Source organism: Seriola aureovittata, chromosome 6 (genome assembly GCF_021018895.1).
Source record: "Seriola aureovittata isolate HTS-2021-v1 ecotype China chromosome 6, ASM2101889v1, whole genome shotgun sequence".
NCBI classification, from domain to species: Eukaryota; Metazoa; Chordata; class Actinopteri; order Carangiformes; family Carangidae; genus Seriola; species Seriola aureovittata.
In genome coordinates this window covers 22,372,301-22,392,771 of record NC_079369.1, presented here as the reverse complement: position 1 = coordinate 22,392,771, position 20,471 = coordinate 22,372,301, and the positions used below count along the sequence as shown (strand labels likewise).

Here is a 20,471-nt window from a genome sequence, read left to right as displayed (position 1 = left end):
ATGTTCATATTGTGAATGCTGTGAATTATACCACAGGTTGAAGGCTCTGTATTTGCTGAGGCTTTTAAACGGTTTAATTCAGTGCAAGGTACACGTTTGAAGCATCCAGTACACTTGTTAAGGAAGCAAATGTTGGTCGAAAGAACAAGTCTGTAACAGGTAACACTGGACAGTGTCAAAACAGCGCAGAACATCACTTTACAGGAGAATACGTCTTACAGTTTTATATAGACAACAGCTTCACAGAAGAGAAGAAGCAACCATGTTTGTAACAACATGTTAGGTACCAAGATGAACATACCTGTGACGCACAGGTAAAACAAGTGATTTTTATCCAAAAAGACAAAAAAAAAAAAAAATCTGGTTGACATTTGGTAGCTATACTCTTAATACTGTCTTAACTATGTAGTGCGAATGTTTTTTTTACCCTAAACAATAAAATATTTAGCTAAAATATGGCACAATATCAGCAATGAAAGATTCAAAAACAAAGACACCGATATCCTATAGATGTGATTTTCAACACAGGACATTTAAACCATGCTGAACATAAAAAAAGACACACACAAATACAAAATGAGAACACGGATTTACAGTTATACACTGATATTTGTGCAGATATCTGCTTTCAACAATAAGTAATGAGAACAAAATGACTCTACATGCTGGACAGCCTAGTGAAATTGTTCCTTCAGTGTCAAAATTTGAGATTAAAAGATGGCACAATATCAAATTAGGAAAAAGATGATTTGTCAAGTTCTGCACGCTAACAAAAGGACATCTTAATCATGCAGAACACACAAACATAAAAACAGAGAACACTGACGTATAGTTAAAACACCATACACTGATGACGCTTGTGCAGATATTGATATAACATGTATATAGTTTATCTAGAAGAGGCTGTATCCCACTTTTGCTATGGGTTATAACAGGAGACTGAAGATTGCAGATACTGTATAGTCTGTTCGCTAGTCATAATTTGTCTAGTATTGTCATTACAGGTTATGCATAGGCCTGAGAAGATCTGTGTACTTTGGCTAATTTGCTCTCAGTCTAAAAAATTGTAACCTAATCCCCTATTAGGTTAGAAATGCAAATGGTCTATATGCATGACACAAGCAGGATCTCAAAATTCTCAGTAGATTTATATTGTTGTTACATTAGATTTCTTTCTGTAGAACTAATCGTATATGAATCTGACTGCTTGACCCAACAGTTGATATGTTGCTACTGTTGTTTAGTGTTTTCTTCATGGCAGTGGGTTACTTAAACTAGTCTTTCACTGTACTGTATACTGCAGTGTTGAAATTGTCTATGCCTAACAGGAGCTTTGATTTGTTCACTGATATAAGCCACCCGGTCAACAGGCGAGCTCAGAGAAATATAGCTGAAAAGCGTAGATATAAAATAGATACGCATCTGAAACACTGGGATTTATACCCATTCAAGCGTATTTACCATAAGAGCCACTATTCTGTTCAGCATTTACTGCCCTACATAGGCAGAGAGCAGTAATTTACAGAAACAGTGATGTCAAGATAAAACAGGTTAGATGTTTTGAGGCTGGCTTGCAAAGTATGTAACACATACAAATATTGCAATACCTTTATTTTCAACTGTTTAGCCTGATTATTTTACCCCCAAAAAGTCATTGCCATAGATTCTGCACTCTGCATTTGGATTATTTTCAGGGGATGTGTAATGAAAACACAGTATGTACCAACAAAATGTGTTCTTTTAGATTTATTCCCCTTTTAAGCTAGTTTAATCAAGAAAATAAACTTTATTTTGATTATTTAGTTTATAGCTGATGGGAATCTGATTTGTATCTGTAAAACTAAATTCATAATTGAATTTACTATTTAGTACATTACAATATGTGACTTAGTGGCAGCTTAACTACACCAAATCACACGACCTAACTCACTGGAGTGAAAAGCAAAAATGGAAGTCACTAAGGTCTGCTAAGCTAGTTACCCTAAGCAGTAGTTTGCTGTTTTTTTTCTCAGTCATTTCTGTCTCATTTAGTTACGTGGAATAAGAAACTGAGTAACTGACAATATTTTCATTTACATATAACAAGGGCAAAAAGTGCATCTGTTTGAACTTCAGGCTAGGTGTGGCTATGTCCCCAGCTAACTTTCATATACGTAGCTGCATTGCCTTAGCTTCAAGTAGGCTGTATATGAAGGAGAAACCAAAGTGTAATTACCGCAAACCAAGGAGCAATACAAACCCAGAGTGCAGTATCTATACGGCCAGAGTGCAGTTTCTGTGTTTTGGTGTTTGAAAGCTCTTTTTTAACAGGAATTTTGCATTTCTACAGTATTGTTTTGGTGATACAGCAAAGCAGATTTCAGAAGGTCAGATCTGGGTCTCAACTGAGTTTTGACCAAATACATTGTTGATGCTTTTTGCTTGTGTAGGGCAGATAAGTACTGTAGGATTTTCTACAACAATCCTCAGCAGATAAGAGCAAAGAGGGACCTCTATTATTACAAGTAAGCAAACTGTCGTATTCTCTCATTTTCTCTTTGAAAGTACCAACAAAGCATTTCTCACAATAGATCATATATCCATCCCTCATCCAAGATAACAGGATAACGGTTACTCAGTGTTTCCCCTACCACTAGCTTGTGGGGAAGGAGGAGGAGACAAGTTGACATCTTGTTACGGTAAGTGCAATAAAAGCTTTCCAACAACTGTTATAAATCCCTCTAAAACCAAAGACTGACGTCAACCCCAACCATCTGAAAGTCGGGCCAAAATAGCAGTGTAACAGTGGCGAGGACACTAGCAGCTCTGCTGCTAATGTCGGGGAAGGTAGTCCTAAGAGCCGTAGCAGTTCTCCTGCTGTTACAGCTACAAAGAGAGCCGACACCCCCCCTACCCCCCACCCCCCCTGTCAAGGCAGTCAACCTAGGGGAGACACTGTGTTACTACTAATACAAGTAGTCTTACTACATAGCAGACACATAACCACACTCACAGCCCGCGTTCACACATCTAATAGCTCAAGTCTGACGCCTCGTCTTCATAGTAAAATATTCTCAGCTCCAAAACACCGACTGTTGTTAGAGCGCCAACAACTGCAGCTTATAGGCTAATATTAAATAGAACATCCTGTTTAAGAAGGACGTCTAAAATAAACACTGAGGCAAAAGGAATGTATTGAAAACGTATGGCATACTCCTCTTCAGTGTAGATCTCCCTTCGAGTCAGTCCTTCAGTCCTCCATTGGAGATGAAAGGTTAATCATTTTCTTCCGGTCACTAACAGTTTATGATTTGGGGTTGGATGCTGGGTGACAAAGTTGATCCCCAGAAAGTGAGGTGTTGGCAGTTTCTGTGACATACGTTAAATGATTTGAACAATCTGGTCAATGTATCAGTTTCCTTAATTCACAGCTGTGTGTGTTTACATTGAGATGATAACTGTCCACCTCTGCCAGTTAAAAATCTGCCAGGAAGCTACTGTGTCAAACGGCAGATATGAACACAGGAGGGCACTGTTGTAATGTCAACCTTTCAAAGGGTGATCAGGTTAGACACCATGCTGATCAGGTAATGAGCTTTAGGAATGGAGATTGAAATGGACACAGCCTTGTTTCCAATTTTTTGGATGTGAGCAGTGTCAGTCCATCATAAAGGAGGCTGTAGGTCTAACGCTTTATCACCACCTGCTCATACGCTCCAGCTCCAACCCTAGGGGGACAAGAAAGGATAAAATTAACCATTGTATGTAATTACAGACTCAGACATTACAGAGTAAAGCTCACAACTTATAATGCATCTTATTCTATTTTCTATTGTTAAAATGTTTCTCAAACTACACCAAACAAGGGCACTAAAGAACATCTGGTGATATTATCTCTTGTTGTTGTCAATACCTCCAAAGCAAAGAGCAAAACCAACAGCGTATCGATCCTACTAACAAGTATTGTCTGCGTATCCAAAGACCGGTATACTGTAGCTTCTTCTTCTGCCACAGAGCTCCATAGTTGTCCAAGAACTATTTAAAAACCCATCATTGAGCCACACTTTTGCAATGGGGGACTTGTCCCTTCATTACAATGAACATGTGCATTGCAGTTTATTTTTAGTCACATCTCATACACTGCCCTGCTGGTTTAAATACTCAGTAGCTTGTATTAATCCACAGCTGAAAATAGTCCCCTGAATAAGCACTATTTACTCCCATTTGAGTGATATTTGCTAAATGCTAGACTGTCAACCTTTTGTGTTTTTAAAAAACAAAAACTATATTTATGACCAATTTTTATATCTTCAGTTGAAAGCAGTGAGCTTGGGAATGAGATGTGCAGACAGGCTGCACTAGAATACCAGACAAAGCTGGAATCATCATTGATAATTAAATCTACTACTAATGACCCATTTCAGCTACACCAAGGAACAAATCATGTAAAGTGGCCTCAGTTCAGTGAATATCTGGAGGCTTGTGAGGCTCACCTGGTGGGAAGGTGATGGCTTCCAAGGGCTGTACTTCCCCCAGGCCCAACAAACAGACGCAAGCCTTCCTCTGAAACAGACGCACATGTGGTAACATTCAGTCAGTACAGAGAACACCAGCATCCTCCTGTATAATTCTTGTCATGAAGAGAAGCCAGTTGCTAGGCAATCTATAAATAATCACATATTGACAGCAGCTTTCTTTTCCTAGCTTTAAGCAGGATGAGACCTTGAATACAAAACAAAGTACACAGCTCATGCTCATGGGATGACAGAATATTGTCAAAATGAGACCAACCTACAGACATGGTAATTCCAAAAAAAAAGGCCACACTCTGTGTCTTTGTGTGTGCGATTTACCTTCAGCACTGGAGTCCAGTAAGCTGGGTGTGAAATCTTGACTTTGAAGAATTTTTTCCACAACATCATCAGCATCCACCCGTGTGTCGTCCATTCTCTTTAGCTGAGACTCCATGGAGTCTTGTTTCACTGGATGTCTGACAGAAAGATATAGCAGAATCATTTTGTGTCTATTTGACCACTAATGGTTTCCACTGCAAACTAAAGTGCTGTTTCTTTCCTGAACTTGACTTTTCATTTTGTGCTTATCTGGGATGAGGTTGACCAGGGAGCCATGGGATTCAAATTTAAGCAGTTGGAAACGATGCCCACTTTAGTCGACCCATTCTTATTAAGTGCTTTTGCTAGTGGCGCCAAACTTACCAGGGCCACTTGCTGCTGCGTTTTTCAGTCGTCGTCTCTTGGAACAGATATTCTCCTATTTTAATGAATCCAGCTGTCGTGTTTTAATCATGCTATGCGCCCGTAAATGATTGTTTATTGGGCTCTGAACACTTCCAATATATGGGTGACCTACAACTCTGTGCTGTACACTTTGTGTACAGTGAATAGACACACAGTAGGCACTAAGGCGGTTGCTGCTCTGCTAACATGCTGCTCATAAACACAATGACTAACTTTTTTTTTTATACACAAGAGCCCCTGTTGACACCACATGATGAAACCACAAATACTCTTCCGCTGTTCTGCTTCGCAGCATTTCACTGCAGGGCAGCTGCTTCCTGAAATGTAACACAGGTCTCAGGTGTGATTATGTCTACAGTTTACCTTGCCTACAATAACTGCCCCTCTAATGTGTACACATTATATTATCTACAATAAAATGTTATCGCATTTCTGCTCATTAAATATTACTATGAGAGGAATCGCATCTCCTTGTGATGCTTTACTTGCCAAATTACCTGTTGAGTCGTTCACAGGATGAGGCACTCCGTACTGGTGTGCCTTGTGGGTTGCTAGTGGTGGCGGAGGAGACTGGGTGTTCAGGGAGTGCAGGACAGGGTCTCGACTCTTTGTCTCGGTCCTCGCTGGGTTCTGGGATGCTGCCGATGCCCGTTGAGGCGCTGCCCACTGAATGGTTTCTCCGATGGCTGAACTCTGACATGCTGGATGAGCGGGAGTGTCCCGTGCTGTAGCCTGCGAAAGAATGATTTTAAAACTATACAGTAACAGTTCTTCAATAATATTCTGTTACTTCTGAGGTGCCTTGACATTTTTAGGTTAAACTGATCGTACCTTTCCTCTAAAAGTCTCTCCCACTAGGCTGATGCAACCGACTGTCAGTAATGTTAAGTAAATGTATGCCCTGTGAACCTATGAAGTTGTAGCATTCATAATATTACACATTGATGTAGTAATGGCACCAGTGGTCCAATCTGTATTTAACACATTGATGAAAGAAGATAAATAGAAAGATACAGAGAAAGAAAGATACAGATTTACCAACACCAGAATTAAAATACTAGTTCACGAGTCAATAATCAGCATTTATACAGTATTAGTTTTTCTGTTAAAACCAATTTTGCTGTCCTGCAGACCTGATTTGCAGTGTGTAAGGATTTAGCAGTTCAGTAGAGCTGCGGTGACACCCACACACTCACGTGCTGTTCATGTCTTCAGTGAGCCATTTAAAGCAAAAGAGATCTCAGGAAATGAGTTCATTACAGCCAAGAAGGAGAAAACTTCACTCCCACTAATACGAGGTAAAGATAAATCTATCAAGAGTTACTTGTGGCAGGAAATACGTCTTCAAATTCAGAATTAGAGGGCCATTAGAGCTGTTCTCTGTGCATCTCTTCATTTCCTGTGATCTTTTATTACAGTCATCTGATCTGCCTGTAATGGAAACTCGAGCCTCTAGTCTGAACTGCAGTGAAGTGTCACTGGAAAAATGTTTTCTCATTTCCCTCCTGCTTAGTCAGAGGGTTTCCTCAGTTTGATCTTCCACACACATTTCCTCCAATAAAAAAATGATTTTAGGAGAGTAAAAAATTAGTGTTATGTAGCTGAGGCTGATAACAACTGGTTTTAGTTTGGAAAGTTACATTTGTTTTATTACATCTGGTCTGTATGATTGTCTGCCATCCATGTCAGGCCCACAACAGCATTTTCTTTAGATGTGGGGTGTCCCTACCTGAAAGTTTGGACTGTTGGCTGGCGTAGCTGGATGTACGGGAATGGCCGCAGCCCCCCAGCTCATCAGAAACAACCGGACACTTCCCTTCACGACTCTCTGCTGGACAGAGGAAAAGACAGACGGGGGATGACACATTCCTGAAAGTTCAACAAGAATCTGTTCTACTGCAAAAAATGATCAAAAATACTACATGTACGGATTTTATTCTTCCTCTTACAGTCAGAAAGAAACTAGTGCAAAGTAAATACGAAACCAGTCGAGGTGCAGTCTGTGAGCTTAATTATTACCAGGCTCGTTCTCAGCTGAACAAAGTGATCCAACTTGTGTCTGAAGTGATGATGTGGTTCGTGGTTGATTGTCATCAACCGGAAATAAAACAGCAACACAGTAAAAACATGAAAATAAATCAGCCTGCACTGCATGCTGTGTTTGTAAAATTTCCATTATATGTGTCAACACACTTTGCAGGTTAGCCTAACATAACCACAAACTTTGGGTCCCAGATACTGAGCTCCGTCTCAACCAGACAACTTTCGATTTAGACCACAGACACAAACCCAGTTTCTGTTTTGCTACTTATAGAGAACATAGTGATCTATTTCATACAGCCTGGATCTTATCAATGTGCTGCTGATTCGTAGTTTATTGCTATCAACTGTCAGCAGTAGAACCACATTGAAAACTCCCCTCTCTGCCTCCCGCACACTTTCCCTCAGTTCAGCTTCCATGAGCTAATGAGCGAGTGTCCACAGTTGGCAAATGTGTGGACACAGCATCAGATTTGCTCAGGCAGGAATAATCACATTTAGAAGAGTGTCTGGGAATCACAGGGTAACTCCTGATGTGATGCCATCACAATATTTGGTTCATGATAACCATGTAAGAGACAGTTCTGCAATCTAAAGGAAATCTTCTGCAATACACAATATCTTTGGAAACTGAAATTGTCTCATTCTGTTACATGACAGTTCTGCCAGCTGAGGTGGAACATTGTGTATAATTGTGTCTTAAGTTTGAGCCTTTTTAAAACATGTGCGGCAACATGAACACATGCACCTTCCTTTTAATGTCAAGCAGTCAAAACTGGCAAAAGACTGAGCTGGCAGAGAGGGGAAACATTTCAGAGTTCAGATGTCAGCATAGGTGGGTCAAAAATGTATTCCTCAAAAATCTTGTCTGAGATCTCAGAGTGAAAATAAAAGAATCACATCTGGCCAAGTTGCCAAGCCCAACAGCTGTGTAAAATGCAATATGCCAGTGTGCAAATGTTGAATCAACATTAGAAATCATTAACCCCTGTATAAAATTCAAATAATTATTTTGTGCAAAATTATGAGGATAACATTTATTATTAATAAAAACTACTGATTCTAATATGAGTTATGTTTGACCCACTTATGGAAGAGTGTCGTTTCACATGACCTCTGCATCTATAGCTAAACAAAATATCTCATTAGATTAACTGTCCAACTCCTGCTCGTCTTAGAGGACAAGGAGACATGAAGTTATCAAAACAAATCACAAATTTCTCATAATGGACCAAACCTCCCTGATCACACACGCTGCAAACATGCACAACTGAGGCACGATGATGCTGACAGGAAAGAGCATTGTGTACAGCAGAAAAATACACATGTAGGGTGCACATGCAAACACACAACCCCCGTTGACAGACTTGCACACAGTCCTATTTTTAACCATGTAAGAGCCTACAGGGTCAGAGCAGATTGTAGTTAATCTAGAGGAGAGCTAGTTTAAATTATACATGAAAGAGCTGCACTACACTCTGAAGCTTCCAGGAGGAACAAGCATTCAACACTGTGATGTGTTCACACATGAACACACACAAAAAGCAAAAGAGAGAGAGGGTGAAACCAGGGAGACAAATGTAGCAGAAAGGGACAGCTGCAAGAGAAATATTTTCATAGTAGTGGATGGGAGATAAACAGCAGTTACATGAAGCGGAAATGCATCACACTGTAGAGACGTGAGTGCACACACACACACACACACACACACACACACACACACACACACACACACACACACACACACACGCATACACATGCACACACAGAAAATCAGACATGGGTTATCAGATTGATATCTGCAGCTTAACTAAAGAACTTGCCAATACAAAAACCTCAAGGTTCTACTTCATAAAGTTGGAGTAACTGCATCATGATCACATGTGGTGTATGTATGCTTACATACAACATACTACAGGACACTATAGTAAGATGTGGTACTTGGTGCTATGTGTTGGAGTTTTTGAGTTCAACAACCAACCTGCGGTGTGCACCTGCTGTCACATACAGCTTTTCTTACCAGTTAACTGGTACACCAATAATCCACTGCTTTATATCAGATTGAATGTAGATGTTTATTTGTAATCTTAGTGGTAAATAAGGCTTCCCTCTTGTAGCTGCTTCCAGCCTTCCAGTCATTTACCCATCTAAAACTTTTAATAATGTAAAGCAACATCAGGCAATGTTCAGTTTGTATTAGCAATGAGGACTGAGTTTGCTTTCAAACTTGGTAGAGACAAAAGGATGGGGTGGGATATGTCAAGAAGTCAGAGGTAATGCTACAATTAATGATAAAAGTGATGTTCATTTACTTGCTGTAAACTGCCAAAGGTGTTAAAGAGCAAAATTAGATATAAAAGAGTACTCAGACCAGACTCAAACAGAAGGTATTACTTACAGTAAATGATGTCCTCTCCTGATCTGAATTTAGACAGGAAACTTGGACTATAACAAACAAATTCAGTCTCTTATTTTGTTTTCAGCATCATGGGCAAGATCTGATATCTGAAACAGCTACATTGAATAGAAACTGATGTTACAATAACGATGAGCAATGACGTAATGTTGAGCAAATCTACTCATGCAGAGTGAGCTTTCTCTACAGTGTGCTTGTCTACAGCACACAACTCTGCAGATGGGATCCTGTTTCAGCCTTGTGACACAATCCAAAATGTTGGGAGCATATAAAGAGGTAAGATCTTTATATACATTCTGTGGTTAGGAGGGATATTTTAGTTTTCCCGTAAGTTGGTGGAAATATATACTCATCATTTCAATGTGAATCTATACCAGTGATTACCAGGAGCATTCTTTACCAGGTCCCTGTAAAATGGCATGACTAAGCAGAGCAGAGGAGTGTAATGTGGTGTGGCCAGTCTCACCAGAACAGCCTTTCTGTGAGTCTCCTCCCCTCCTCTCCTCCAGCAGGCTCTCTCCGTCACCCTGGATCCCAATCACTGTGGCTGTGGAGGGAGGCCTGAGGACAGAGGAAAGACAATGAGGCTTTATTTGCTTTCTTGTATTTCAATGTGTCAGGTATTTAAATCAATCTGAAAAAAAGCAAGGGTAAGTGATAAAGACAAAAACGGGGAAATGGGGAAAGTATTAAAAAATATAGTTTAATCAAGGGAAAGACCATTCAGGTCGTAAACTACTACCATTCAAAACAGCATTCAGCTTTTGACATAAATACATGATACAGATTGCTGAATAATTTTTAGGTCAAGTTTTGCCCTTGGGTTAAGCAGCATGTATCTCTAATGATTCATACTTTAACTGAAAACTGTTTCTACTAGAGGAATTAGTACGATTATTACTTGCAGAATGAAATCAGTCAGTGCTATTGACATGTGAAAATCTGATTATCTAACAGTTACTTGGGCTTGCATAATCCTGTATTGTTTGATTCCCATGAAACTTTCCCAAGTCCGAGAAATCACAGTGTTGACAGCTGTGAGGACCACACCTTCTTGGAACTGCTCTCAAACTAATGCAGTCAGCAGCAGATTTGATGTCACAACTTTGGCAAAGAATTGTTTAAAAAATGGACCCCTATAGAGACTGAGTAAGATTAAGTAATCAACAACGCACTGCTTAAACTACACACAGAAGAGCAAAGAGGACATGGCTTTTAGAGTGTAGCACAGTGAAGGTCAGTGGGTTCTGGTTTCTCAAAGGTAATATAAATATCAAAATTTGGGAAGGTTCACTTTCCCAAGAATACTCAAACTCAGTGCAATCCTTAATTCATAAGCGTTTTACAGTCAAGATTTTCGACTGACAGAACTACAAGTCTGAAAACTGACACCAACCCTGACTGACCCAATACAGTATCAACTGCAGACGACACCAGATTTAATACCATACCATACCAAAGGCAGAAAAATGTTACTTTAACTTACGTTTTAAAACAGGGATCTCCTGACATGAGATGTGTACTGATGATTACCTATGACAAGAAAAAGATATTGGTTAATTGATTCAGGTTTGACTTGCATTCAAGGTTTCCATTAGTGTGGATTCTTTGTTCAAAGAAAAAAAAAGGTGAAAGGTGTTTTGGTTCAGCATAGTTGTACTAATGAATCAAATATACAAACTCCAAAACTCACAGGACAACTGCAGTTTAATCAACTAATCTTAAAAAGCTATGGGAAAATCTGCACCCACTGATCAATTACAAATGTAACGTGAGGATTTTTAGCAGTTTTTTTTCTTGTAGGGGTTTTGTCACACATTAGAGGTTGTTATAATTCTTCATGAAATGCAGCAGATACTGGCAGGGTTAAGGCCAAATTCAACATTTTCCAGTTATTTTCCAGATTTCATCAATGGTTTCATCTCTGGCTACAATCTAATGGACTACCTGGGCACCTGGCCATTGTTACTGTCAATGCTAGATGTTTATGCAAAAACCTTTTCCCTGCCTCGTTCCCGGTTAAGAAAAATACCATGCTTATATTCAAAACAGCAGAGTAACCTCCTAAAGGAGTCAAATCAGGGTGCTGTGGATGCTTTACTGTTGCCTCAATGTTACCTTGAGAATGGAATTATCCTGACGAGTATTTTTGGTATCGTAGCCTTCCAGCAGACATCTGCGGGTTGTATTCCCTGAGCCGGCAAACTCTGCTAAATTCAGATCTGCAAAACCAAGCTGAAGGAGAAAGAATGACAAGGGGTGAACTTTGTTTTCTCTCAGGAGACTGATCTCCTGCTCAGTCAGCAATGTGACAATCTATAGATGTGAAAAGACAGGACTCAGAGTGAGAGAAACTGAGAAACTGAACAATATTGACACATCTTCTAAATCATTTTTTCTTCCATAACAAGCTGGTAACATTCTGCAATTTTAACATTGAGGGAATATAATAATTACATACATAATTACTTTCAAACAGTGGAAGGGAGAACACATGATAATGTGATAATGAGCCAACCTGCAGGCAGTGAAGGCCATCTGTTTGCTATGGGCTCAAAAGGCTAACTACATCAATATGGATGATTACTGTAAATGTAGGTGACCTGGAGGTTGGGTTAGGATATGGGGGTTAGATAACAAGTATGTGAGCATATTACCTTTGCATATGCTTTCCCACCCTTCAGTTCCTGGAGAGGAGAAGCATAAACATTTAAATTAAAATGTTACACAAAACGTTTAAAATCCTCAAGTCTCAAAGCTTCATTTGAGTATGATTTAGTTAAAAAGAGTCAACACCATCTGCCCCTCACACGTGTTTGAGATCTAACTAAATTCCAAAATACTTGGCTACATACAGATAAAAGTGAAGAGATATATAAACAATGTGTATGCACAAAAAAACATGCATGTGCCATTTTCCAAGTAAGATGAAAGACGTAACCTTAATCAATTTGCTTAGGTGTTTTTCCAATCTCCCTAACTGTGTTATCATTTTTGAAAATGATGATTGAGATATTTCAGCAATGGTTGTTTACAGATATATGCGATAGATTAATGGTATGGGTGCTATAAATAGCCGCAGCTGTGATAATGGTTGACAGTTGCTCTGATTTCATTTCTACATCCATTTATGAAAAACTGCAGGAGTGGAAATGAGGTTTGTGCATGTGCGCCCTCTTCCACAATGACTGAGATTTACAAAAAGAACCAGGCCCACATATGGTTTTATAAATCTCACAAAAAGAATGTGTATGCATATTTCTGTCTTTCTGTGTACACACAAGTTTTAGTCATAAATCTACACAGACTTTGATGCATTTGGACCCAGAACACAGACACAACATGGACACACAAGAAGCATTTACTAGGGAGGAAGGCCTGTTTAGGCTTATTAATTTCTTCGATTTTACTGCTGTTTTTAGCCTTTACATCCATAAAAACTATGTAGAACGACATGATTAGACTGCACCGAGCACATTCATGTTAAATGCTAAAGGTTAAGGGATAGCAAAAGGATAGGAGGCAAAAGATCTCACATTGATGAGTCTGTTTTTCTTCAGAATGCTGTGCTTGCTAACTGCACTTTTAGAGCTCAGGTTTCACTCTCCAGTTTCAATTTAGCACATAAAACTGTATGTAACCACCAGCAATATTATTTTGACACTGACATGCCCAGTAGACTTTACTTTGTCTGCTGCATCTTTAACCTGATATTGTTTGTTCACATGCATGCATCAACACTAGTGGAGCTCAGCAGCCACATATTGTACCTTTCTGACCGATACACGACACACACAAGGGTCCAGTACACCTGTCCCTGCATTGGCACTCATCTTGCAGGGGAAAGAGAACTGTTTCCTCCATCGAACACAATTGGCCTGCACTGGCTCCCTGTAAGAGGAAATCACAAACACATCTTTAGGCACAAGCTAAGGTCAAAATTACATGGAGCACGGACTGAATGTTGTTGGCTTTAAGTCAGTTTTAAAACTGGATTTTACAAACTTTGAACAAACAGCTTTGAGAAAAAGTAGCATATCAGGTAATTCTGTCAGATTCAACAGGTAGAAAGAGTCACAAACACTGACAACACTGGGATTTCATTCCTTATGGAGCTCAATCATTAGAGCATGTCACCATACAACTGAAAAGCTGGTTCGTTTCCTTTAGCGGTTTGGACAACTCGCACTATAACCACTGATTAACTGTTTGGCTCAGAACCAGAATCGTAATGCATCATGTACTGCACATGGGAAAGGATGTTTATTACTTTAAGGGCTGCACAATCAATCGAAATATAATCAAAATCGTAATAAGAAAAACTGCAATATCCAAAATGCAGGAGCTGCAAAAGATCACAGGAGCTGCAACTTTTTTTGATAAAAGGTAAAATATGTCACAACATTGTTGTGCATTGTTATCACCATAAGCACTGTGGTACTACAGAGACACCCCAGCCTACAAATCATACTCTCCATGCAAAAAGGAACATGTTTGTTTGGTACAAGAGACAACAAAAATAACACCATTATTATTATTCTTTTTTTTTCAGTGAAAATTAAAAAATGCATATTGTTCAGCTCTTTTTAAAACACACACACACACAAGAAAAAACACTTAAGTATCAAACCTCAAAACCTTTTAGTTCTGACTGAAATGTATCCATAGCACGGCATATTAAGAGACTCTCAGTATTGAATAGTATCAAATTCTGTTACTGAATTATCTTGCTTACTTATTCTCGCATCAGATACTGACGCTCGGAAAAAGTGTTTCTGGAAACAAATGTTTATATTGTAAAAAAAAAATGTTTTGTATCGTTCCAGACAAAAAGTAATGTATTCACAATAGTATCAAGAAATTTAAAGCCACACGCAGCCCTACTCATGCAGCACTATTCACAACCACACACACTGTCATTTCATCAATTTTAATATCACTATTACATAACAATGAAAACCACTTGGGCTGAATGACTACTGGATTAACAGCGCTCACATCTCTTCCCTGCTTAAGGCTATGGACTCAAACTGCCAATATATGCTCATGTGCTTATCCTCAGATTCCTCTCGCCACTTCATAAAGGATCTAATTAACTACGGTCATGTTTTCACCTATTGATTCATGTAACTTGGTGATTCCAAAGGTTATAGCGGTTGGTGTGGCTTGTATCGGCATGGGAGAAATAGAGAAATGCACATCCTCCAGCAGATAGGAGTTAAAATGATTGTGAGATGTAGCCTACTCTCAGTGAAAGGATGAGATGAAGTGAAAGAGAAAGACGCGCGTGGGCAGCATTACGATAGCCCAGATGGCCTCTCTTTCACTGGCATCGTCTTCTCTCCCACTCACCTAACCAACTCCCTTCTGTTAAGACAGCCCACACGCCATTCATTTTGAAAGTCTGTGCTGGATTTCAATGCAAGAGAAGCAAATCTGACAAGTGTATTCATCGGAAATAGTGACAAAAGACTGAGGACACATGCATAATAGCTTATGCATTAAAGATAGCATAAGACTTAAATGATTAACACGGTGTTGGGATCACTGTTGAGACGGTTGAGAATTACTGTATATACAGGCCTATTTTGCACAGTATAAATAAAAAGCAGCAGATGTGTGACCAAAGTTTTACAAACACTGACTTCATCCTGAGGTCGAGAAATATCAGAGTCAACTCCCAGAGTCGGAGAGGGAACTCCCAGCCAGCTGGACACTGTGTGCTTCAGGAATTCTGGCTTGATTACATGCACTGTAGCTCGCAGCAGTTCTCAGCACAGCAAAATCCCATTAGTGAGCGTGAGTAAGTCCAGTTTTAAGCACAAGCAGAGGTCGTCACTCTCTTCTCTCTACATGGGTCACATATCTTGTTAAACTACAGCTGTTTTCCTTTTAAAGGCAGCTGCGGTCAGACTTCGCACATAAACTTCGCTATCCAGAAAACAAATCTATGCATTTGATGCAAAGCTTTCCTGTGTCAAAATGCAACGAAAGCATCAACTCTGAATTTGTCATAAAATGCAAACTTATATAACAAGAAAAACTTGTTTGGGCTGAAACAATGGCACAGCCCTGATGACAACCAACACCGAAGGGAAAAAAGGCTAATAAAACAACAATCTCCACTTCCCTTAGACTCACAGTTAAGATGACTCAAAGGGTGTCAGAGGAAATCTAGTTTGGGGTGTCTCACAAATCAAACTGCTGCAGAAAAATGTGATTTAACAACCCTCAGACTTGTGATCACATCTTCTTCTGAGTAAAATCTATAGGCTAAGACATAAAAACAACAAAGGGCTGGAGTGTAAAGCACTACAGAGGCAGAACAGGATGTTTTCATTAGAGCCAAAACTTCACTGTCTGGGTTATGGAATTAAAAGAACCTCTTATAGTCTGTCTTATTTAGCTGGAGTAGCTGCTCACATGGGAAGAAAGATCCAGAGAAAATTGTAGCTATTTAAAATGCCATGACCTTAGATGCATCCTGATTCAGAAAGTCCAGCGCACACTGGACCTTTCTGTTTAGCCATTTTATAAGAGCTACTAACTGTAGCAAACAGAGGGCTTGTTATATAATCAGGGTGAGACCATCTAATCTGTACAGCCTCCCTCCAAAACAATGCTTTTCCCTTTGCCCAATGTTAGAAGCCCGTCTAATTTATGAGTGAAAGCCCAAACAGGTTACAGAAGAGAGGATTGTCTTTGTCTCAACTTGACAGCAATAATAGCATTAACACTGATGTGGAGCCCAGAGTGACACTGAACAATTGGTATAGTTCATTTCCTTTCATTGCCAATTATCTCTCTTCTCTTTAACAGACAATTTTATGGCCTGTATTTTGTAAAGCAACAAATTTTCAGCTTCATTCGCCATCCTGCAGTGGTTCCAAATCTTTTCTGTCTGACATTCCCACGGTCCCTTCAGGTGAGCTCAAGTATCCTTTCACTGATACCACCTGTCATGTTCATTCTAACTTATTTGAAACTGGATGTTATTTCAAACTATTATTTTAGTGTGAAATAATATATAATTAGATGTAGTCATATACTATTGTTGTATATACCGTATTTACAATATTTTTGTCATACACAACAGGGTTACACGATTTTGAATTTGTACTAGTACCACTCTATGGGTCAGAAGCTGGATGTTTCAGCCATTTATCCATTAGGTTTAGCAAACTAGCTTGACTCTGTCTTGTCTCAGTTTTCCAGCGACTGACTGACAGGAAAATGACACATCATGTGCAGTCGGCCTGAAATAGCTGGGAGTTTACTACAATAGTTATTGTCAAGTCCCGGCCTCTCAGTTGTGAGGGTCTGCAGCTTTCCTGTGTCTTAATGCAATAATAATCACACGTATGTAACATAAGGACGTCACCGTGGGTTTTTATGAAACTGTAATGGGCATTTTTCACTATTTTCTGAGATTGTATAAATCAAATGAATTTGCAAGAAAATAGTCTTGAAGAATGAAAATAATTGTTTGTTGCAGTCCCACATGCTTAATCTATAATGTGACAGTGATAGAAGCTAATCTAACTGTAACTTGTGAGTGAAAGAGAAGAGAACTGTCTTTGATGGTTTCAATTTGACAGCAATAATAGCATTATCATGACACTGCTGTGGACCCAGGGGTGACACTTAATAATGATTATAAGTCATTTCCTTTCATGCCACTATTTCAATTCAGGGCTGCAACAGTTAATTGAGTAATTGATTAGTAGGTGGACAGAGAATTAATCAGTAACTATTTTGAAATCTGAATAGTTGTTTAAGGCAGTTTTTAAACAGAAGTGTCAAATATTTGCTGTTTCTTCCTTCTTCAGGTTGATGCTTTTCTTTCTCTTCTGAATATCTTATGCTTCTGGCCAGACAAAGCAAGACATTAATGACATCACCTTGGTTAGTGGAAAATTATAATTTCTCTATTTACTCCTCCTTTAATAAGCAAAACAATTAATCGATAATAACAACATTCATTCGTTGCAGCTCCACACTCCTCCCAATCATTTACACAGAAACGTTTTCCAACTATAAGACAGAAGTGATTTGAGACAGTATTGTCCTACTATAAATGACTTTTGAGGATGTACAGCTATGCACTGCCATTAAAAACTAGTGGACATCGCCCGATCAGTTATAATCAATAACGGGTTGACTAAGCAAGTGAGTCAAACACCTTCCTTTCACCTACTTGCATGATAACTTTACGACAAGATAGGGACCAAAGCCAATCCAGGACATAACAGACAATATCGATTGTGCTGCAATAGCTATACAGGAGTGACATTTAGCTTTATAGCAGTTATGTGTCAAGTCAATGAATCAATCCACAACCCAGCGAGGAAGTTCGCCTGAGAAAGACGATGTCGTGTTGAACATGAAGAAAATGCCAACTAATTAACGGATATTTCTGCACTAGTTGTTACATTTGCAAATGTGTGTTTCCGCCAGTCAATGCTAACATATAGTTTACAATACTGCCCAGCTGTACTCAGTTAGAATAGCTTTGAGTGGACAGTAACGTTGAATTTGAACAACTAAAACACCGTTACAGTGGTAGACAACTGACAGACGTTAGCTCGTTTAGGTTAATCTCGTAGCCTGCTAGGTCGTTAGCTATGAACGTAGTTTAATAGGCTGAAGCTACTAAGATAGTTTAACCCTGCGTGTTAGAGAAAATACTCCTGTTAGTGTTATATAAAACAGTATTAAAACCAAACATCCTCACCGAGAGGACTCCTCGGAGAAGCCGCCGTCCAGCAATCTGACTTTACAAAAGAGGACACCGTTGACAAAGGGGACCGACGAGAGCTCGTCCAGCTGAAAATCCACCTTGAACTTGAATTTCTTCTTTTTCATCATCATTAAATCCATACACAGACTCAGTACTGTTGAGAAGATGCTCTAATCTCGCCTGTCGCTGACATTACAGCCCCATTGTGTTGTGGCACAGATACAGTGTAGTGTTGTGTTGTGGGAGGATGGTGAAGCTGCTGGTGACAACAGTCACATTGAGTGACGCGAAGAAGGAGAGCAACTTCCTCTGTTGGATTTTCAAAATAAAGGCACCTTTTTCTTCTTAGCTTTAATATTTATATTGTTAAAGATTCATACCACTTATCTAAAGCTTGTATGAAAGCACATAATTTCAAATGGGCCTCAGCCATGTTCATGTCCTTCTTAGACCCAGTTCTTAGTTTATTAGGAACACGTAGCTAAAACTAATGCAGTCTAATGTCTAACATTGCTGCAGTAAATCCTACCTTCATGAAAGTTGAACTGTAGTGCATTATACAGAGAGGTGTGTCTGCTGTTTATCCTACCCACATTGGGGTTAGGGTTAGGGGTTCACAAAATAATAAAAAAACACCTGTCATCATAACACAATGCAGGCAAAACTGCAGACTCCAAAATGTTCGTACAGTTGAATAAACACTTCTTTAACAAATTTTCAACAGAATTAGTGTAACATTGTCCACTTATAATCATCTCTCAGAAAAGCTTAGTCAAAATTCATTTTTGAAAATGCAAAAAGTTATTAAGCACTCAGTATTACCCCCTATACCTAACATCACAGCTTCCAGTGTTTTTAGGCAGCCAACCCTCCTTCTACAACATTTCTGAATCAGTCATATTCATCGTCCATGTGATCCAAAGTTACAGGAAATGGTTAATCACATCTCACTCAAAGAATAACAAAAATGTTTAGATACCACTTTGTTTTTCTGTTATGGTTCACGGTTATCTGTGCTTTTATTTTGAAGTAAGTATAAATGTAACGGATGTACTGTGATGTCAGCTGTTACCTTGATTGTAGTTCAATAAAGCCCGCCTCCTCCCTGTATCGCCCCCTGGCGACAGTCAGGACAACAGCAGCACTGATTGATCAGATAATAACAACAAAGTGAAACCAGCTGCTGTTACATAACATTTGCCGCCACCTTGTGGTACAATGTAGCCACTGCTATGAAAAGCACTTTTGAAGACAAATATTTTACACTCTTCAAATTGTTTTTTACTTCAAAGCCATCCGTCATATTTATATGTTATATTGATATAGTTATTTATCTATGCCTCTTAATATTTTTTCTTGTGCAATAACCAATATTATTCTTACACCGGCACACAGCAACAACAACAACAACAACAACAACAATAAAAGTAATATTAAGAATGTATTATAATAATAATAATAATAATAATAATAATAATATAATAATAATAATAATAACAATAATAATAATAATAATATCAGTCTAACATTTGGCATCTTTGGAAACTCTCGGATCCACACTAGGAGGATTTTAAAACTTTGTTTTTTAAAAGTTTGTAAAAATAGACCAGGATGGAAAAATAAGAGTTTAAGAGATCAATCTGACATCCAGTTGATCGGATTTCCTCTTTTAAATGCTAACATTTCCTTGGTGCTGATGTCTTCCACCCTCAACAGCATCCACCTCTCTGCCTCTCTCGCCTTCAAAATAATGGACCCCCAATTAAAAACTTCTGGGGACATGTTTTGTTTGAACCAGCTGTCAGATTCCTGTGGGTATGACTCACTGAACTGAAACAGATTACTCATATTAACTTTGTACCACTGAGCCCACTATGGGGGCAGGGATTATACTATACTGTATATGAATACATAGTCTGTATCCTGTTGGCGTGTGTGTAAAAAATCAGAACGTAAAAGCTTAATAATACATGATGAATAGATGTTTTTTGAAGAAAACTATAAAGTAAAAGTTTCACCTGTCTTGGCAGCTATACAT

At 38.9% G+C, this 20,471-nt stretch overlaps 1 protein-coding gene across 2 annotated transcripts; it reads right to left on the bottom strand.

Annotated features, from left to right (window-relative positions):
* Window positions 1-49: 49 nt before the first annotated feature.
* LOC130171147 (EEIG family member 2-like) lies at window positions 50-18,680 on the bottom strand. Of its 2 annotated transcripts, none has more exons than XM_056379006.1 (11): window positions 18,428-18,680; window positions 13,464-13,584; window positions 12,351-12,380; window positions 11,812-11,928; window positions 11,180-11,226; window positions 10,160-10,254; window positions 6,967-7,068; window positions 5,735-5,969; window positions 4,833-4,969; window positions 4,473-4,542; window positions 50-3,707 (listed from the first exon to the last, which is right to left on the bottom strand). In XM_056379006.1, the coding sequence occupies exons 1-11, from the start codon at window positions 18,571-18,573 to the stop codon at window positions 3,665-3,667; spliced, it is 1,143 nt and encodes a 380-aa protein (XP_056234981.1). In that variant the 5' UTR covers window positions 18,574-18,680; the 3' UTR covers window positions 50-3,664. The 2 variants fall into 2 exon arrangements, with proteins under 2 accessions (XP_056234981.1, XP_056234982.1); XM_056379007.1 differs by having other exon boundaries at window positions 6,967-7,065.
* Between the last annotated feature and the right edge of the window lie 1,791 nt (window positions 18,681-20,471).

Excerpts from the sequence above, each read along its gene's own strand:
- LOC130171147 (XM_056379006.1), bottom strand. The coding sequence starts at position 18,573 with ATGGATTTAATGATGATGAAAAAGAAGAAATTCAAGTTCAAGGTGGAT. Across the intron at positions 11,227-11,811 it reads AGGATAATTCCATTCTCAAG|GTAATCATCAGTACACATCT; the intron begins GTAACATTGAGG and ends TTCTTGTCATAG. Across the intron at positions 10,255-11,179 it reads GGAGATCCCTGTTTTAAAAC|GCCTCCCTCCACAGCCACAG; the intron begins GTAAGTTAAAGT and ends CTCTGTCCTCAG.